The 16,999-nt window shown below is 37.5% G+C and overlaps 2 protein-coding genes and 1 long non-coding RNA gene across 3 annotated transcripts; 1 reads left to right on the forward strand and 2 right to left on the reverse strand.

The window, feature by feature from the left end:
• Window positions 1–1,780: 1,780 nt before the first annotated feature.
• LOC120008571 (F-box protein SKIP23-like) lies at window positions 1,781–3,520 on the reverse strand. Its single transcript, XM_038858946.1, has one exon. It carries the CDS (start codon window positions 3,383–3,385, stop codon window positions 2,000–2,002), a length of 1,386 nt encoding a protein of 461 aa, XP_038714874.1. The 5' UTR covers window positions 3,386–3,520; the 3' UTR covers window positions 1,781–1,999.
• A 5,228-nt stretch (window positions 3,521–8,748) lies between these two features.
• Window positions 8,749–11,639, reverse strand: LOC120008840 (myoneurin-like). The gene is made up of 7 exons (XM_038859198.1): window positions 11,530–11,639; window positions 11,290–11,359; window positions 11,051–11,169; window positions 10,799–10,868; window positions 10,002–10,165; window positions 9,486–9,555; window positions 8,749–9,263 (listed from the first exon to the last, which is right to left on the reverse strand). The coding sequence occupies exons 1-7, from the start codon at window positions 11,637–11,639 to the stop codon at window positions 9,027–9,029; spliced, it is 840 nt and encodes a 279-aa protein (XP_038715126.1). The 3' UTR covers window positions 8,749–9,026.
• Window positions 11,640–12,648: 1,009 nt separating this feature from the next.
• On the forward strand, window positions 12,649–16,235 carry LOC120008452. Its single transcript, XR_005470508.1, has 4 exons — window positions 12,649–13,276; window positions 13,929–14,143; window positions 14,395–14,637; window positions 14,945–16,235. It is a non-coding gene; the product is annotated as an uncharacterized LOC120008452 (long non-coding RNA).
• The last annotated feature ends 764 nt before the right edge of the window (window positions 16,236–16,999 follow it).

Raw genomic sequence — 16,999 nt, forward strand, 5'->3', positions numbered from 1 at the left:
TAGGATGGGTTATGCATGACCCACCAAGTGGGCAAGTAGTGGTATTGGTAGGCATGTTTGGTATAGTGGTTGGATTGATTTTAATACTAGGGGAAAAACTATGAAAAAAAAGTTGAGTTTAAAGTTATGCATTATAATGTGAGCCGTTTGACGAACTAGAAGCTAAAGGTGATAGAAAAGCTGCTAAAATTAATTTTAAGCATAAATTATAAAATATTTTTATAAATTAATAAAATATTTAATATTTAATTTAATTGTTTTATATTATAATGTTAATATTAGTAAAATGACTTATTTTGTATAATATGATTTATTAATAAAATATCATAATATGATACAAGTGCGAAAAATAATATAAATTATTTTTAAGTAATAATATAAATTATTTTTTTAATTAAAGACATGTTTGTTGTAGCCGATTCGCTGCACCAAACAAGTGGCATGTTGAAAATTCCAACTCTATTCACATCAAAGATATTGTCTAATTTGAGTTTATCGATTTATCGATGTATCGGGTTCGCACGACTTTCTTCTTTGTAGACTATCTCACTTAATGATACTTATGATTAAAAAAAAGAAAGAAAAGTAATCGACAATCGTGGCCGCATAGAAACCACGTTTATTGATTTCAAGGTCAACAAAATAAATGAAAAATAATTAATTGACTGACACATATTCATGAAGGGCAAACGGAGTGGATTCGGGAGTGTGGAGTATGGCAGAAGAGGAAGAGGAGAAGGGCCTTATCTTCAAGCAGCAAGCCAGCAAGACGGGTTTGTTTGGGCTCCCCTATGTGGTTGGAATCAATTCTGGATTTTTAAATTGAAGGCCCAAATAAGCCCACCGCTTAGGCAAGAATGAAAGGTGGCACCAACCCTTCATGTTTCTTCAACTGTCATGCCTTCCCAAGCTGAAATAGTACCATCTCAAACCCAGATTCTGTTTCAAGAGCAGACAGGTCATGCATGCGCAAACTCTATTTTGATAGATAACAAGAGCCAGCACTCGCAACCACAAACAGTGGATATGTCCTCCAAGGAAACACATCAATGCATTTTAGGATTCCTGCTATAATTTAGTACAACAGTATGAGTATGTCACCCCCAAAACCCATACCTAGATAAGGTAAGAAGTTATCTATGTCGGCTGGACAGGACGGAGAAGACAATAATGATTCATCCTAGCATTTAACACTAGAATACTCGTGCACAACCCCTCCAAACCACATACTTATAACTATTAGCATATATATATATATATATGCTAATAATAACTACTCGTACAAGTCTTCACAGAACCAAACTCACTCATCACAAACAAGCATAAAAACTTTCCATAAACCTCTCACAACCACCAGTAGTTTAAACCACATGCAAGTACGCAGACACACTTCAAGCCATAAACAGGCTGTGGATTTCCAAGCTGAAGAAAAAGGTTACTAAAATCTCAACAGAGAGATGAAGAATATAACATATACATAGAAAAGGACAGTCCAATGTTGGAGAATTTTGCACCCCTCGCAGATCAAGTATGCAATGGGGTGGATTAGTTAAAAACTAACAGAGAGTGTCAAAATTTTCCTCCATGATTATGCCAACAGTACCAGTCTAACCTTAAACAATGAATTCAACAAGAGCAGGAAAGCGCATAAAAAGAGTTACAACTGAAAACTGAGTTTACGTCCATGACGAGACAATCAACTGAAAATTTTAATATGCTTGTAAAAATCGTGGGAAACAATTACCAGGACCTTACCTTCCAAAAAAACTAGAAACGATCATAAGCTCATGCTCTATTAAGGAAATATAAATACTATAAAATTTTGCTTGTACAGATTAATGATTCTGGAAAATAAACATATAAGGTTTGCGCAAAGCAACATTTGGAACATAACGACACAGAAGATCCAACACATATGCTGGAACTAAGGCTAAGCTTGGGAAGAGGGAACCTTCCCCACCCACCACGAAGATTAGCCTAGACATTTAACTGAATCGGTCTAGTAGGGTGAAAGAGTCACCCAGTAGGGTGGTGGCCAAATTAACCAAGTAGATTCTGGACAGCATGGGAAAGGCTCGATTTCTCCATTTTTCAAGCTGTAGACTCCCAAATCATGGCCGCCAACAATGTGGTCATTCCATATGTGACTTCTGTCGTCTGTGAAATAAATATGATCAGCTTTGCACTCAGGAAAGTCATTAGCGGAGAGAGATAAACCAAAGTTATAGCCGACAAATAATATACGATCATCGAGACTGGTAACCTTGACCCAAAATAGTTTCTCCTCATCCAACTTAAAAACTCTGAACTCCTCTGTTTTGTACAAGAAAACTCTATTATCATAGTCATCAACTTCGTCCTCATTATCATCACTCTCCCAGTTATTGTCATCATCATCGTTGTCCTCATAATTAGGATTCTCTTCAACTATATCTATGTTATCAACCCCATCATCCTCGTGGTCATCATAATTAGCATTCCCATAAACTTCCTCTTCATGATCATAATTGTCACCATACTCATTATGGTGCTCATCAACATCATTAAGATTCCAACTAGTAATATCATTCATATCACGGGAACGTACTTTTAACTTCTTGGAAACTAATAATAATTCGTTACCTGAGGGTACTAGGTAATTTTGTGACCCTACAATTTTAGGTTGAGGAATCATAAATATTCTTGCCTTAGGGACTGGACCCGCCAAATCACAAACAGCAACTCGTCCAGTGGAATTTGTAGCATAGAAATTTCCCTTCCAATAGACGACATCGAAGAAAGTTTGATCTTCATGTTCTAATAAAGTCCATTTGTCATCTCCTTCCTTACAGAAGGCCAAACGCTGCATATTACCGTAAATAGCCATGACAACGTAATCTTTAGCAAGAGACGGGTTACCACTTAAAACTACCTTCTCAAGGAAACTTTTTTTTACGAATTCTCCACTTTGCATCTCAATCTGCATGTCACTCGGATAATAATATTTTCCTTCACCAATTTCAGAAATCTCAGGAAAAGTTGTAATAGGTGGGAGTGGAATTTGTGACCTGGTGAGTGGATTGAGCAACAACACATTGGCGCTGTTATCTACCATAACCATCCAACCATGAGCAGTTCCGCAGCATCGCCTCTCCCGAATCTCGGGTAACTCTATGTGATGAATCTTCTTGTCAGTCAAACTGTAAAGGCGGCAGGTATCGCTATTGCCATCTGGCAGGGCCAACCAAGGAATTTGCCGATGGGGTTGGGGTTGAAAAGTGCTCTCTTTCAACGCAGATAGCCATCCCTTGCAAACAGCTTGGAGACGGATATGGTCTTCGATTCTAAGGCGCTTCACAATTGCTCCGATCAAATCAGTGTCCAGATTGGCCCAATCACGAGGCATCTTCTCAGATCGTCGACTATAGATCTTGCAGAATTATGTTCTCTACTGAGTTTGAACCCTAGGAGATGGAGTTCCGACCTCCTTTATAACCCTGTTTTTTTTTCCTATTCCTAGTGTAAGTCGAAAGTCAAGTTATATTCGCAATATTGCTGTTCGAGGAATTTTGCCCGGATCCATCACTGGAAAAATGGTTTCCGAACCCATTCCATGGCAATATGGCATGACCCTTCAGATTTGTAATTTTAAATACCAGCCAATGGATGAGCCTACCACTAATAAAATAATTTACTTCAATTATTAAAAACAAATAAGACACAAATACCCTCTTACGCTCACAGAGGTTATAGCAGTTGCAAATTTGCAATGGTCTTAGTTTGTTGGGGGCCATTAGATATCATTGGGGAGTTTGAATAGATGATGTGGCATAGGAATGGAGACATGCATACTACAATGGTATAATATTATTTGTTTGGAATTACAAGAAAATTTGAACAAATACTTAACTCTCTCTCAAAGTGGGCCCTATTTTACATAAGCCAAATCAATATGGAGGCAAATCAAAATTCAAGCCCATGCTTGGCCCAACAAAACAAACCCCTTAAATTATCATTGTTGTGGGAATTTTTACATCCATGACCCACCAAAATTCAAAAAAACAACAGCTATGACCCAACAAACTAAGACCATCGAGTGCACTGCTCTCAACACCTCACCCTCAGCGTCTCCGTCTCCTTCCATCAGAAACAGAACTCCTTCTCTCATTGTCTTCTCCCCATTACTTCCTAAGGAATCATCCATTGGCACCCCTTTAATGTTTTTCTTATTGTTGGGTATGTACTCCAGTTGTGTTTTTTCATGCTCTGTACTTACTCTGATATCTTGTTTTGCAGCAGCGAGACTTTTATGAATTCTCACGCTCTTATGATTTTGTATTCTTCATCTGTCGTGAGAATGGTCAAAAGAATATCAGTAAGTTTTGCTGGTTCTCTTGTTTGTCAATTGGCACCATATGTCATACTCAAAATACGACCTACTCAATGTTACGATGCATCCCCTTTTCTTTCTTCTTATTTTACTCTTTTTTGGCATTGGTTTACAGCTGTGAGCAAGGCCGTTACTGCATGGAGATTGGTTTTAGCTCGGAGGTTTCGATTACTTAATCAATGGTGTGATTTTTGTTGAGGAACAACTGACACTTTAATTTACAAAGTTTTTCAGTTGCATGTGATTCTTAGTTTCACTTAATGGTAGAGACTAGTAGACTCCATAGATGCTTAATTTGAGCTCCTTCTCATGTCGTTCAATTTGGAGATTTCGTGTAGGCAGAAAATTGTGTTTCACCTTATTTTGTTCTTCTAATAAGTTCTTTTTTAGGTTATTTTTTATTAATGCATGTTCCCACTTAGGAATTCATTTTAGTCGTCATAATATAAGAGAATCCCTTTCTGTAATTATCCTCTACCATGTGGCCATGCCATCTCATGTGATGAGTGATGACACCAACATATACTGGTGTTGTTTGATTGAACATACTATTATTGTGTTTGCAAAACTTATGCTTTCCATCTTCAGACCCAGCCAATGGTGGGTGCATTGTGTACTGGGTTTGATCTTTTCAGGATTTAGAATTCATATAAAAATTATCAAAGTCGTCAAAACACAGGTTGATGGCCATTGGTTTTTGGTCTTCAATTGGGTGAAAAAATTCTATAAATCTGAGAAGAGGAAACTTCCGTTCAGAAAACTTAGGGAGGATTCTGACCACCTAACTCTTGTAGGAGGTTTACATGTCCATGCTTGTGTCATTTTGTTTGTTTCTTAAGAGTGTGTTTGGATTGAGGGATTTGGAGGGAATGGAAGAGAAAGGAAATGAAGTTTCCTTTCAATTTCTTTGTTTGGATAGTTTATAAAAAATTAAGGGGAGAGATTTAAGTGGATTTGGGAGGAAGATTTTATTAAATTTTTATCAAAATTTTTTTCCTCCGAAAACGGAGTCATTTGGAGGAAAGAGATTACTAATTAAGTTATTTATAAGTTAAAAATCTATTTTACCCTTATACATAACACTTAAACATAAAAAATAAGGATAAACTAGTAAATTAAACTACTTTTATTTCCTTTCTTTTTTTATCTATCCAAACATGAAACCCTTCTCTTCCTTCCATTTCCCTTCTCTTCCCCCCAAATTCCTCAATCCAAACACATTCTAAGTCCCAATCTGTAGTGTTGTTGGGTGCACATTCTCTTGATCGGGTTTTGGTCTTATATTTCCCAAATAATTTGTTTGTGCTTGGAAAATCCATGGAGGCAGGGGAATAATGCTAGCTACTTTTGTTTTTCTTGTGCAATTACTGATATGTTGAATTCATTATAGAAAAATCAGCGACACAACATTTCTGAGGATACTTGGCAGCAAGTTTTAGCTTTCAGTCGCTGTGTACATGAAAATCTGGAAGGGTATGATCCTGAATAAGCTGTTGCACCTAAAAGCAATGTCTATCAACGAGGTTTCCCCTCCAAGGATTTTCTGTACATAAAAAGAGACCTGTAATTGCAAGGAGGGAGGGGGAGTGTACTTTTCTAGCATTTTTAATCCATTCTGCTGACCAAAGACACACATACACCCACGACATGGTGAGCATAATTATTGTGGATTCATGGTGCTTCCTTGCATATTGATTTCAATGTTTTATCTAATTTGATTGTGCGTTTGCTTTGTGGCATTGAACATATGAATGCAGCAGTCATTCTTTAAAACTCGCTTTATTAAAATAAATGCCTTTTCCTTTTACTTTTTTCTTTATTAATGTTTGGCTAATATGGAATCCACCCTGATTGGTATGGCATATCTGGGTTCATGCTCTTAAATCATGCATAATATAAGCTGGTGTGATATATTGTCTAACTCTGTATGCCATAAAAGAGTTCTTGTAGTCTGTGGTCCGTACTTGATATTTTTATTCTCATTGTTCGCATATAAGAACATGTGTGCCATGGTGTTAATGTCAGTTATTTATATATAAATTACAATTTCTTCTTTATTTGGTGGTGAGAGTAATGGGTTGTTGTATGATCATTCTTGCAGGAGCTTGGTCTGTTCTATTAGATGATTTTGTTGAGCATATGTACAGGTTTAAATTCTATCCCCTCAAGGCCTCAACAGGATTATATTTAATATCGAGTTATTATTTTAACGCATCCTGATACATGTGGTGGTAACTTGTTCTTCGCTTATATGCTGTCATATAATTCCTTTGGTACTGTTAGTCAATAATGAAGATTTTTGCATGAAAGGCTTCAGAATATATGCTGGAATCGTTTCATGTTTCTTCCTTGGTGAATACATCTTCACTTCCAGTGATAAATGAAACTGCAATTGTGTCAATAGCCAATTTCAAAGAGTAATTTTTTTGGGCATAGATGTCGCCTGGACTGAAGATATGTATGTATCTCCGTTATTGAATGAAAATAGAAGCTTCTATTGAGGCACACCGGGGGTGCAGTGGACTACATCAACAGTTTTGTCTCATCACTAGACTTAAACTTGTAGTTCTACTGCCATCCTATCTTTGTGCAGTGTCTCAGTTTCGGCTTATACTCTGCATTTCAGATGGCGAATCTTTTGCCTTGTAGGTTAATGGGTTCCAATGATGATACTTTATGTTGCAACTGTGGTGATATCGAGACCCAGTCAAGCATATTTGATGATTCTCTTCCTGGTGTGTCAGTTGTTGCATAACTTGGTCCAGTCCTATTACTTACTGTTCTCCAATATCACACGTGAACATGTCCTAAAGCTATGATTGTTGTTGCAGGGTCCAAAGTTATGCCTGGTTTGAAAAGGAAGTTGCCCGGGTTTCAAAAGGATGATATGGAGTTATGTGATGCCAGCTCTCCTGCATCGGCAAACCTCACTCCCTTATGGAACTCAAAGAGAACCAGGCTCATCGCCCAAAATTCCGGCCGTTGGGAGGAGAATCCTGCTTAGAATTGTGCTGATGGCTGCATGGACATGGGTAAAAGTAATAGTCCATTGGGTTCATCTAGGTCACCTTGTGCTGTTGAAGGTTGTCTGTCGAGGGGTTTTGCAGGGCTCTTTTCAACTCATCCTGATTTGGATTTTGATCCCATAGGAGAGTTTCCTTTACATAATCTCACCCCCCCCCCCCCCAAATTTTTTTTTATGAGTACAGATGTATAGACTTTATGAATTGATGCGGACTGACACAACTGCATTTTTGGTTTGGGGTTAAGTTTATTGCATGCCTGCGACTTCTTAAGTTTGCAGGAATTTTCCGCCGGGGGTACATTTGGGTTTCTGAATGATTTGTTGGTGAATCTTGATATAATTCTGTTACAAATTCCTCTTATTTTTTTGGTAAGGAATTGAATTTCTTTGATTGGGTTTCAATCAAGTTGTTGATGAAACTTGAGTAATTAAATTAGGACCGCTAGGCCCGTGCACACACGCAAATATAAATTTCTTACTTGATGAGAAGATATGTTGGATCGAAATTTAGTGTGTGAGTATTGCTCCCAAAAATTTACTTCTTTTAGGGGGGAAAACGAACCCCTGCTTAATTGTCTGGATAGAACCCACATTTTGTTCAATACATCCCTTTAACCTCATGAAATCAAATCAATTGAATGAATTCTTACTACTTAATCTACGCGTACAGAAAATTAACATTCCTTGCATGAAATTCAATGCAGTTTTTCCATCCATTTCATTACATGTCTTACATACATGAACAGAGGTTTGCTATTTTTCTCAGAAAACATTCCCATATGTTTGAGCAGCAAGCAGTAGCTCGAATGAGAAACCTAGAAAACAAAAGGTGGATCTCATTTTCAATAAACAATCAAGAAGATGGAAATAAGAAAGGATCACTGTGTGCCCTCACAACCTTCCCTTCTTTAAACACTACGTTGTCCAGCTTTTCTTTCCACCATGTAAGTTGCTGTCCATTGAACGTATGCTTTGATATGTGTAAATGTATCCCTGGATTAAACATCAGTATTTATTGTTCGTTTGAGTATACCTTAAACATCAGTATTTGTCAGCTTGAGCGAGCTGGCCCTGATATGAATGCTTGATAGCACATCAAATAGTGTTGCAACCACGAAGGGAGTAGGTCTTTCATGTGCCCTTTTCTACCCACACGAAGAATTTTGATTTTCTGAGACCATAACCAATTGGTTTTTGAAGTCAAGATCTATGGTGATGTTAAAGATTCTGCTGACTAGAGTTTGGCTGTTAGTGATGAGCTATATACTTGTGATACCTTGCTGGATCTTAGCGTGTCCATATATAATATATGGTTGCATTTCTTGTGCTTCCTATGTTTTTAGAGGCCCTAAATTACACTTGTTGAGTAGAAATGTGTCTCTAATAATTAATCTTAGAGAAAGAATCAGATTGAAATGAATTGCTTCTCTCTTTAAGATGTTTAGTCTGTGGATCAAATCCATGTCACTGGTTTTATTGATAAAGTCTGGAAAAATAGAACAGGAACCCATATGTGAGAAAATAAAACCTAGAAGCTCACTCACAGTTTGCTTTGTGAGTGCGCTTCAGATTTTTTGTTGCGAAGACATTAAAACATTTCTCACAACAATATTTTTTCCCGGTGTGTGCTCCTTAGTTATGGCCTCGGAATGCCAGCTCTGACTTGAATTTTTTGTCACAGTTGATGCATATGAACTCCTTTCCTCCATGGTTACTGAGTTGGTGGTTGCTGAGCTGCCTCTTATCCCGGAACACATTGCAGCAAAGCCTACATTTTTGCTTCAAAGGTCGATGACAACTTTCGTTATGAGCTTCCAGTTCGTCAAGGTCATTCAATTCTAGGTTAGGGTGGTGGATGCACCCATAATCCTACATGCACATAAACCATCTTTTATCATGAAATAGCTTTCCAACCAACTTCAAGGCAGTGAACAAAAAAACTTATCACTGCTTGCCTCTCCAAAAGAATCCAGACAGAATAAGAAATTAAGTCCATCCCACCAAAAACTCAAAGACGACTTTGCCAAAAGAATGTTTGAATTCATAACATATTCAACCAATGAAGTAATATGCAGATCTGAAAACATTTACCTCAGCAGCCTTGTTCTTCAACGAAGCCTTCACATGAGCGGCCTTGTTCTTCGATGAAGCATCCTGCTTGCTGTAGTGAAACAACAACAATAAGAAAAGATTGATATTAAAGAAGCTATGGGAGATGGAATTGTAGTGGATTATGAGAAACGTCCAAATACCTTAGCAAATCAGGACTTCTCTCAAGCTACTGTAGTTGTTGATAAAATCCCAACTTTAGCAATACTAATATCTGACATTAACTGTGTGGTTGGGAGAAAGCTTCTCAAGTGCATGGGTGGTTTATAGTGCACGTTTTGGTGCTTAGTTTACATGGTTTAGTGAATGGGAAGGTAGATAACAACTCAAAAATCATTTTAGCTTTACCTTCCCCATTTTCTATAATAGTTTAACTTAAGGAATTTAACCTAACATTAGTTGTTCTAAAACAAAAAAATTTATTCTTCCCTGCTATCTTGAAAACCAGACCAAGAATAACAACAATCAAAACCTGAGACACATTACAGAATAACTCACCAATGCTCATCCTCCCAGTTTTCATTATCGGAATCATCGGTTCCATTCTCTGTCTCTGAATCAATATCCTCTTTCTCCGCATTCTCATTCCCTGTCTCAGAACCCTCCTCTTCCTCCACATTCTCATTCTCGGAGTCCCTGGCTTGATCGACAATCTCAGCTGCCTGCGCCATCAATGCAAAGAGAGAGCAATATACACGTGAGAAGAAGACTTTGCCAAAAGAATGTAGGGATCCATTTCATATTCAACCAATGAAGTAATATACAAACACAACACACATCAATGTAATTTCTACCAACAGCAAACAATATATCCCACACAGAAACAAAATTTACGTTGTCAGATACCTATGTTTTATTCCTGAATCAAGTCCCCAAAATCTGTCCAGAAATCATCCCAAAATAAACTCCGAAAACTTAAAATTTGATGCATATTTTTGGAGTGTACAACAAAATCTCTTCCCTTAAATCCAAAAAGCACAGGAAAAAGTGCAAGTCAAACAGTATGTGCTAATTCTTAATGATTGTCACACGAGCATTCTTTGTTCTTTTGGAGTCGAGAGCAATCGTCTTTGAACCATGGATAACATACTCGACATCTCTCTCAAAACAGATCTTGACTGACTTCAACACTAACTTTATTGTTGTATTTTCATAGATATGTAATTAATCTATTGGAAACCTCAACTTAGAAAGCCTCAACAAAAACCATGAATGAACCACATAGTAGAATAGCAATAAAACAAGAAATCCAGGAAACAAATAATGAAGTAATATGCAAATATAAAAACATTCACCTCAGCAGCATGGTTCTTGAATGAAGCCTTCACCTGAGCAGCATTCTTCTTGATTGAAGCACCTTGCTTGCTGTAGTGAAACAACAACAATAAAGAAAAATCAAAGACGACAAATGATTAAAAAAAAAAAACATAACTGCTTTTTCTCTAGAAAAAGAATCTATATGATTATACGAAAAGTGAATTTTTTTCTCTCCACCAGACCTAATCTGATGAATGTAATTCTTTCAGACACATTATGGAATAACTTACCAATGCTCATCCTCCCAGTTTTCATAATCGGAATCATCCGTTCCATTCTTTGTCTCTGAATCATGCTCTTGCGCATTCTCATTCTCGGAGTCCCCGGCTTGCTCGACAATCTCAGCTGCCTGCGCCATCAATGAAAAGAGAGAGCAATATAGCCGTGAGAAGAAGACTTTGCCAAAAGAATGTAGGGATCCATTACATATTCAACCAATGAAATAATATGCAAATCTAAAAACATTCACATGATCAGCCTGGTTCTTGAATGAAATCGTCACTTGAGCAGCCTTGTTCTTGAACGAAGTACCCTGCTTGCTGTAGCGAAACAACAATAAGAAAATATAAACAAACTAATTGTAGAACCCTAACAACGAAACAGGAAAGCAAAGACACCTCACTTCCTCTGTTTATCTATTCTTTTCCTTCAATTTTCACTTTAGCCAAACAGAAACAAAAACCGGAAAAAAAAAGTGAAAATAACTTACCAATGCTCATTAATGATGGTCAAGGCCGCAGAAACATCAGTATCTTCTGTTCCCTTATGTTTCTCCCCCAGCTCAACACTCTCAGCTGCCTCAGGCTTCCTCTGCACCATCAAGGCAAGGAGAGCAATACACACGTGAGAAGAAGACTTTGCCAAAAGAATATAGGAATCATAACATATTCAACCGGTGAAGTAATATGCAAATCTAAAAACATTAACCTAAGCAGCCTGGTTCTTGAATGAAGCCGTCATCTGAGCAGCCTTCTTCTTGAATGAAGCATCCTGCTTGCTGTAGGAAGGAAATAATTCAATGAATAGAATTCTTTCAGAAGGAAATATAAACAAAATCTTGAAAACACATTCACAGCCAAACATGGAAATTGATCTTGATTCAGCCAAACATGAAAATATTCTTCCCCGCTATTTTCCTCTGATTTCTTGCCGACCAAGAAAAAGAAAAAGAGGCAAGAAAGTATCCAAACAGAACGTGGAAATTGATCTTGATTCAGTGAATTCTCTTCGAGAACAGCCATCATGGGTGATTTCGCAACTTCCAATTCTCTGGTGGATGAAGAAGGCCCTCGGTGCGCTAGGAAGAGGCTTCCCGAAACCATTGATTGAATGTGAATGCTTTGGTCAAAAAGAAAGAAATTAGCTTTGGTTCAGAGCTTGACTAGGAATCTTTTTCTGCATCAATGCACTAACTCCGTCCTTCGTTATCGGTGCCTCCCAAAGCAAGAAACCCCAGGAAAAAAAGGCAAAAACCTACTCAATTCCTCTGTTTCTCTACTCTTTCCTTCATTGTTCACATTAACCAAACAGAAGCGGGAAATAATGAATAACTTACTAATGCTCGGCGTGAACATCAGCATTCTTCCCTGGTTTCTCATCATCCGGCTCACTCTCCTCCACTCCCACCTTCTCTCTCTCTCTCTCTCTCTTTCTCTTTCTCTGCCTCTCGCTTCGGCGCCATATTACAAAGAAAGCAAACGTCAATGTGGGGTCCGTTCCGTTTTCTATTTTTTTATTCCTCTTTTATGACTTTTATCTATACATATAGATATATAGATAAATATACAACACCCCACAACACCGTTTGACACGTGTTATAAGAAGCTTATTGACGAAGCTTTTAGCCTTTAAAACTTTCCCATCTCTTCTCGATCTCCCTTCCCCTCATGGTGAACGTGTAGTGGATACATGCGATTTTACTTCACCGGGTGATTTTGCCGCTCTCACCGGGTGAAGGGCGTGGTTTCCGGTTCTTCTTGCTACTTTTTCAGTTTCTGGTTTTTGTTTCTCAGAAAATGATTCCGTTTCTGGTTGCTCTTCTCCGCCACCTCCCTCCCCATCACCGCCGAATTTTTCTTCACGATCGGCGTCTCCTGCTTCGCGTTAGTTTTTCTACACGAACGACAGGTGCGCACCTTCTAATGCTATGCAGCGGAAAAAAAGTCATCAAAGGAGGAGAGGACACTCGAGCTCAATGACTCAGTATGTGCTCTGGTTGTTTACTGTGCTCCTTGGTTTCTTAATAATTAAGAAATGATGACGATACAACCCATGAAAGTTAGTTACTGTGATTTGGAGTAATTGAAAAGTTGTAGATTTTTTCCCAATTCGATGTAAACGTGAGGGGGTTGTTTTGAGGATGTGAAGTCATGTAATTGGAGTTTCCGCTGTTTTTTGGTCTGTGTGATTTTAGCATGCAATGATGGCTGATCTGCAAGAAGCAATTCATCGGCCAAGTAAGTGAATGATTTACTCTTAAACCTCATGGATTCTTTGGGATGTCTGTACGGCTTGATCTGTTATATGTCTTTTATCTATAATTGCTTTGCATTCTCCAACTCTTTGATGGTGTTTATGTTAATTGCTTTCATCGAATTGCATTAGCTTTAGCCCTCAACCTTTTATGCTTTTTTTCTTGCCTAAAATGAGTTCTGGAATGCATTTTTTAATTTCAAAGTAAATTCTTTCATTTTCTCGATATTTGTAAGATTAATAGGAGAAGAGAAAATTGGGTCTATTTACCGGTGCATGATTTTGGGTTTTCTCATATTAGAGAGGAGATGAAATAAACTGCAGAACATATATTTCATTCTATTTTCGAGGGATGCAGTTATATGGAAAGCTCTTTTCTTAGCAGATTATGGCCTTATATACAATCATTTGTTAGTTGGGGTTCTTGTGATATGGTTTCCACAGTTACTAAGCTTTTGTGATTTTATTTGGAAATCATAAGGCATACAAAGTGGAGTAGAGGAAGACCTTCCTCCCATTTCAGAGATTTGGGGTTGGGATGGGGAAAGATGAGTGAGTTTGGGATGTCATGACATTTTCATTATTATATTTCTGATGCAGAGTTATCATGGGTGTTGTTTGTTGCTGTTCACGCAGGAGAAGAATGAGGACCTACTGTGAAAGACCTGGATGTAGGTCGGGCGTCACGGGTCAAAGGAGCTGAGGCTTGCAAGTGGTTCTCGAGACAGCTGATGCTCCCAGATGGATGAACAAATAATCAACTGCAGGTTTTGAGAAAGCAATCCAAGCATATGCTATTCATTTTCTTTCCTTGGCTTATCAAAAGGTCCCCATAACTGTGATTTGTTGAGGTATGCCTGGCCTTTATATGGATGTCAATATTATGTTGACTTTTGCTCTGTCTCTATTTTTCTCTCTTTTCATTGTTACACTACCATGTTCTTTCGGCGAGAAGCTAATGGCTGGCATGAGGCTTGTGTCGTTTAGGGTTGCTTCCATTGTGCTTCTCTGTCCATTTTTTTGTTTTAGACATTGGTTGATATTGGAAGTGATTCTTTTTGACGTTCAATATTTTTTTTTCTTATTTATGTGTGTTTGTTAGGAATATACAGCAAAGGAAAAGGAAAGAGTGGCACATAATGTGCAAGAATGTAACTCTGGTTAAGAAAGGAGTCAATCCCTCGATCCCCAAAACGTGCGAGATCTAAGGCACATATCGAAACCAAGCTTCACAAAGATTGAACTATTGAAGACCAGATGGAGAGGAGCACTGGTGATTTGATGGAGAGGAGCTTTGATGCTACAGTGCTTTGATTCACTGGTGCTTTGATTCCCTGAAGATCTGGTATTGAATTTTAGATATTTGCCAATGCTCTTATACTTATCTAGCAGTGTTTAAACCAATTTAATTCATGAGAATAAATCCGGTAGCTACCTTACAACTAATATGTTCTTTTTGAAAATGCTTTGTATTGCAAGTCTACAACTATGGTGTTTAAAAACTAATCTTAGATTCTAAATGATTGGCTGATGTAGAGAATACAGAGTTGGATGATATGGACCAACTAGAATATAACATTGAGTTTGTTTAGAACACCTTAAATCAGTTTAAGTTTATTCTAAATGTTCATTGAAATTAATTTTGTGGCAAGGTTGAGCTACAATCTTTTGAATACTAGAGTGGGAACTATTAGCTTTGTATTAGCATCAGTTGCTTTCCGAAACTGCAATCGACATTCTCTTTCGCTTCAGATCCCAGGTATGTGGAACTATTTCGTACAAATTTTCTTGGAACGCATAGTTAAATTGTATAAAGTTGAGGTAGTTTGATAAATTAGAGAGGAGGAAGGTGAAAGAAAAAGTGGTTTGGAGAGAATATCTGGAGTTTTGGTTTCAGTTATACTGTTCTGCTGTCTTTGTATGGATCTTGTGCTAAATTCAAGTGGGTTCTCTCTTTTTAAAGCATTTTCTTGGTTTTACTGCCATTAATGTTTCCATTTGCAGATTTCACATCTTATCCGTATAATGTGGTTGCAAAATAGAATTTTCGTTTGTTCATTTCGTTGTGAAAATACTTACAAGTTGTAGAAAGTTGAGATGGTTTGATAAATTAGGGAGAGGAGGAAGGTGAAAGTCAAAGTAGCTTGGAGAGAATATCTGGAGTCTTTGGTTTCTTTTTTGATATTCTGCTGGTTGTTATAATGGATCTTTGTGCTAAATTCAAGTGGGTGACCTCTTAATTTATCATTTTATTAGGTTTACTGCTATTAATGTTTTCATATTTGGCTTCACACTGGACTTTGTTGTGACCCAGAAGTTCTCTTTGTGGTTAACTCTCTCTGCTTGAACATTCAATATGCTGCGTCTCAACATTGGTCCTGCTCCACGTGGAGCTATTGGGCTTCTTCATACATGTGCACATGACGCTCCAGGTGTTGACCCGATTCTTCAGCAGTGGGAACAGATCAATCTGTTGGTGAGATCAAGAAATTTTTAACCTTTTATTGACAGTGCCTATCAGGTAGGTTGTTGCAAAATATCAAAAAAAAAACAGAGAGAGAACCTATGATTTTTATCACCACTTTGATAGAAAGTATTCCTGTGTGAACATTGATCAATGAGAGTCGACAGACAATGGTATAGATTCTTATGCAGCTGCTGCTGTTAAAGCTGATCCCCATAGTTTATCGGTTCTTCCAGCAAGTGTTCGGTTATTCTTCAACTTGCCCACACAATTGGACATGGAGAGGCAAGCAGACGGTCTGTTAATATATGTTCATATGGACAATTGGACAGTGTTAAAATATAGTTAATATGTCAATTGAACAGTGTTAAGCAGACAGTATGTTAATATGTTCAATTAGACGGTGTTGAGTTGGGTTTTAGATGTTAATTTATGTTTGAGAAAAGTATGGTAATTTCAAGTGGAACTTTGTTACTTAATGCTTTTTTTTTTAAAACTTATTTTAAAATCTCACTTTGTATGCAACCTCATGAAATGGCATTCTCAATGGTGACACCTGCGGCTAATAAGACAATTGCAAATCACAAATAACTACAAAAATCAAAATATTAAATATTAAATTAAAATTGGATTTGAAAAACACAAATTAAAGCCACAAATCTTAATTATTGCCAAATCATAAACAACTAAAAAAATAAATTAAATTAATATTGGATTTAAAAGAACACAAATTTTATTTACTGCCGCTAACACCTAGTCCACTAATAAGATCCAATCCACAAAATAAGCAGAAATAATACTCACAATTGAACAGTACCAACGACTGCAATAACTGTGGAAGTTGCAACTCCAAAAACTGCAGCAGTCGAGCAGTTATCATTGAAGGAGTTATAGTCTTAATCTGGTTCAACAAGGCCGTTACAAACAATGTCTTCCCCATCCCGAAAACCAGGTACAATTGAATTTTTCGTAACTGCTTTGTGAACCACCTGTTCGACTTCCCTACTGGCAACCGAAATATCCAATGAAGTGGCTGCCGGAGAGAAAGGCCACCGTTGTGATACAGAAGTGCAACAGCGTACAGGCCGTAGTCATTGTCATCGACGAATATAATTTTGTTACCATTACAGCAATTCCAATGGGGAGTTGTGAAATGGGGTGGTATAATATAATGTTGTTTTAGCAGTTTGAATGGTATAAAATGGGAGTTGTAAAATTACTTTGTTCCAATGGGGAGGTAAAA

This window comes from Tripterygium wilfordii, chromosome 11 (assembly GCF_013401445.1).
Source record: "Tripterygium wilfordii isolate XIE 37 chromosome 11, ASM1340144v1, whole genome shotgun sequence".
NCBI classification, from domain to species: Eukaryota; Viridiplantae; Streptophyta; class Magnoliopsida; order Celastrales; family Celastraceae; genus Tripterygium; species Tripterygium wilfordii.

Coding starts and splice junctions, on each gene's coding strand:
- LOC120008840 (XM_038859198.1), bottom strand. CDS start 11,639: ATGGTGCAGAGGAAGCCTGAGGCAGCTGAGAGTGTTGAGCTGGGGGAG. Junction 11,170..11,289: donor TCAAGAACCAGGCTGATCAT/GTGAATGTTTTT, acceptor TTGATGGCGCAG/GCAGCTGAGATTGTCGAGCA. Junction 10,166..10,798: donor TCAAGAACCATGCTGCTGAG/GTGAATGTTTTT, acceptor TTGATGGCGCAG/GCAGCTGAGATTGTCGATCA.
- LOC120008571 (XM_038858946.1), bottom strand. CDS start 3,385: ATGCCTCGTGATTGGGCCAATCTGGACACTGATTTGATCGGAGCAATT.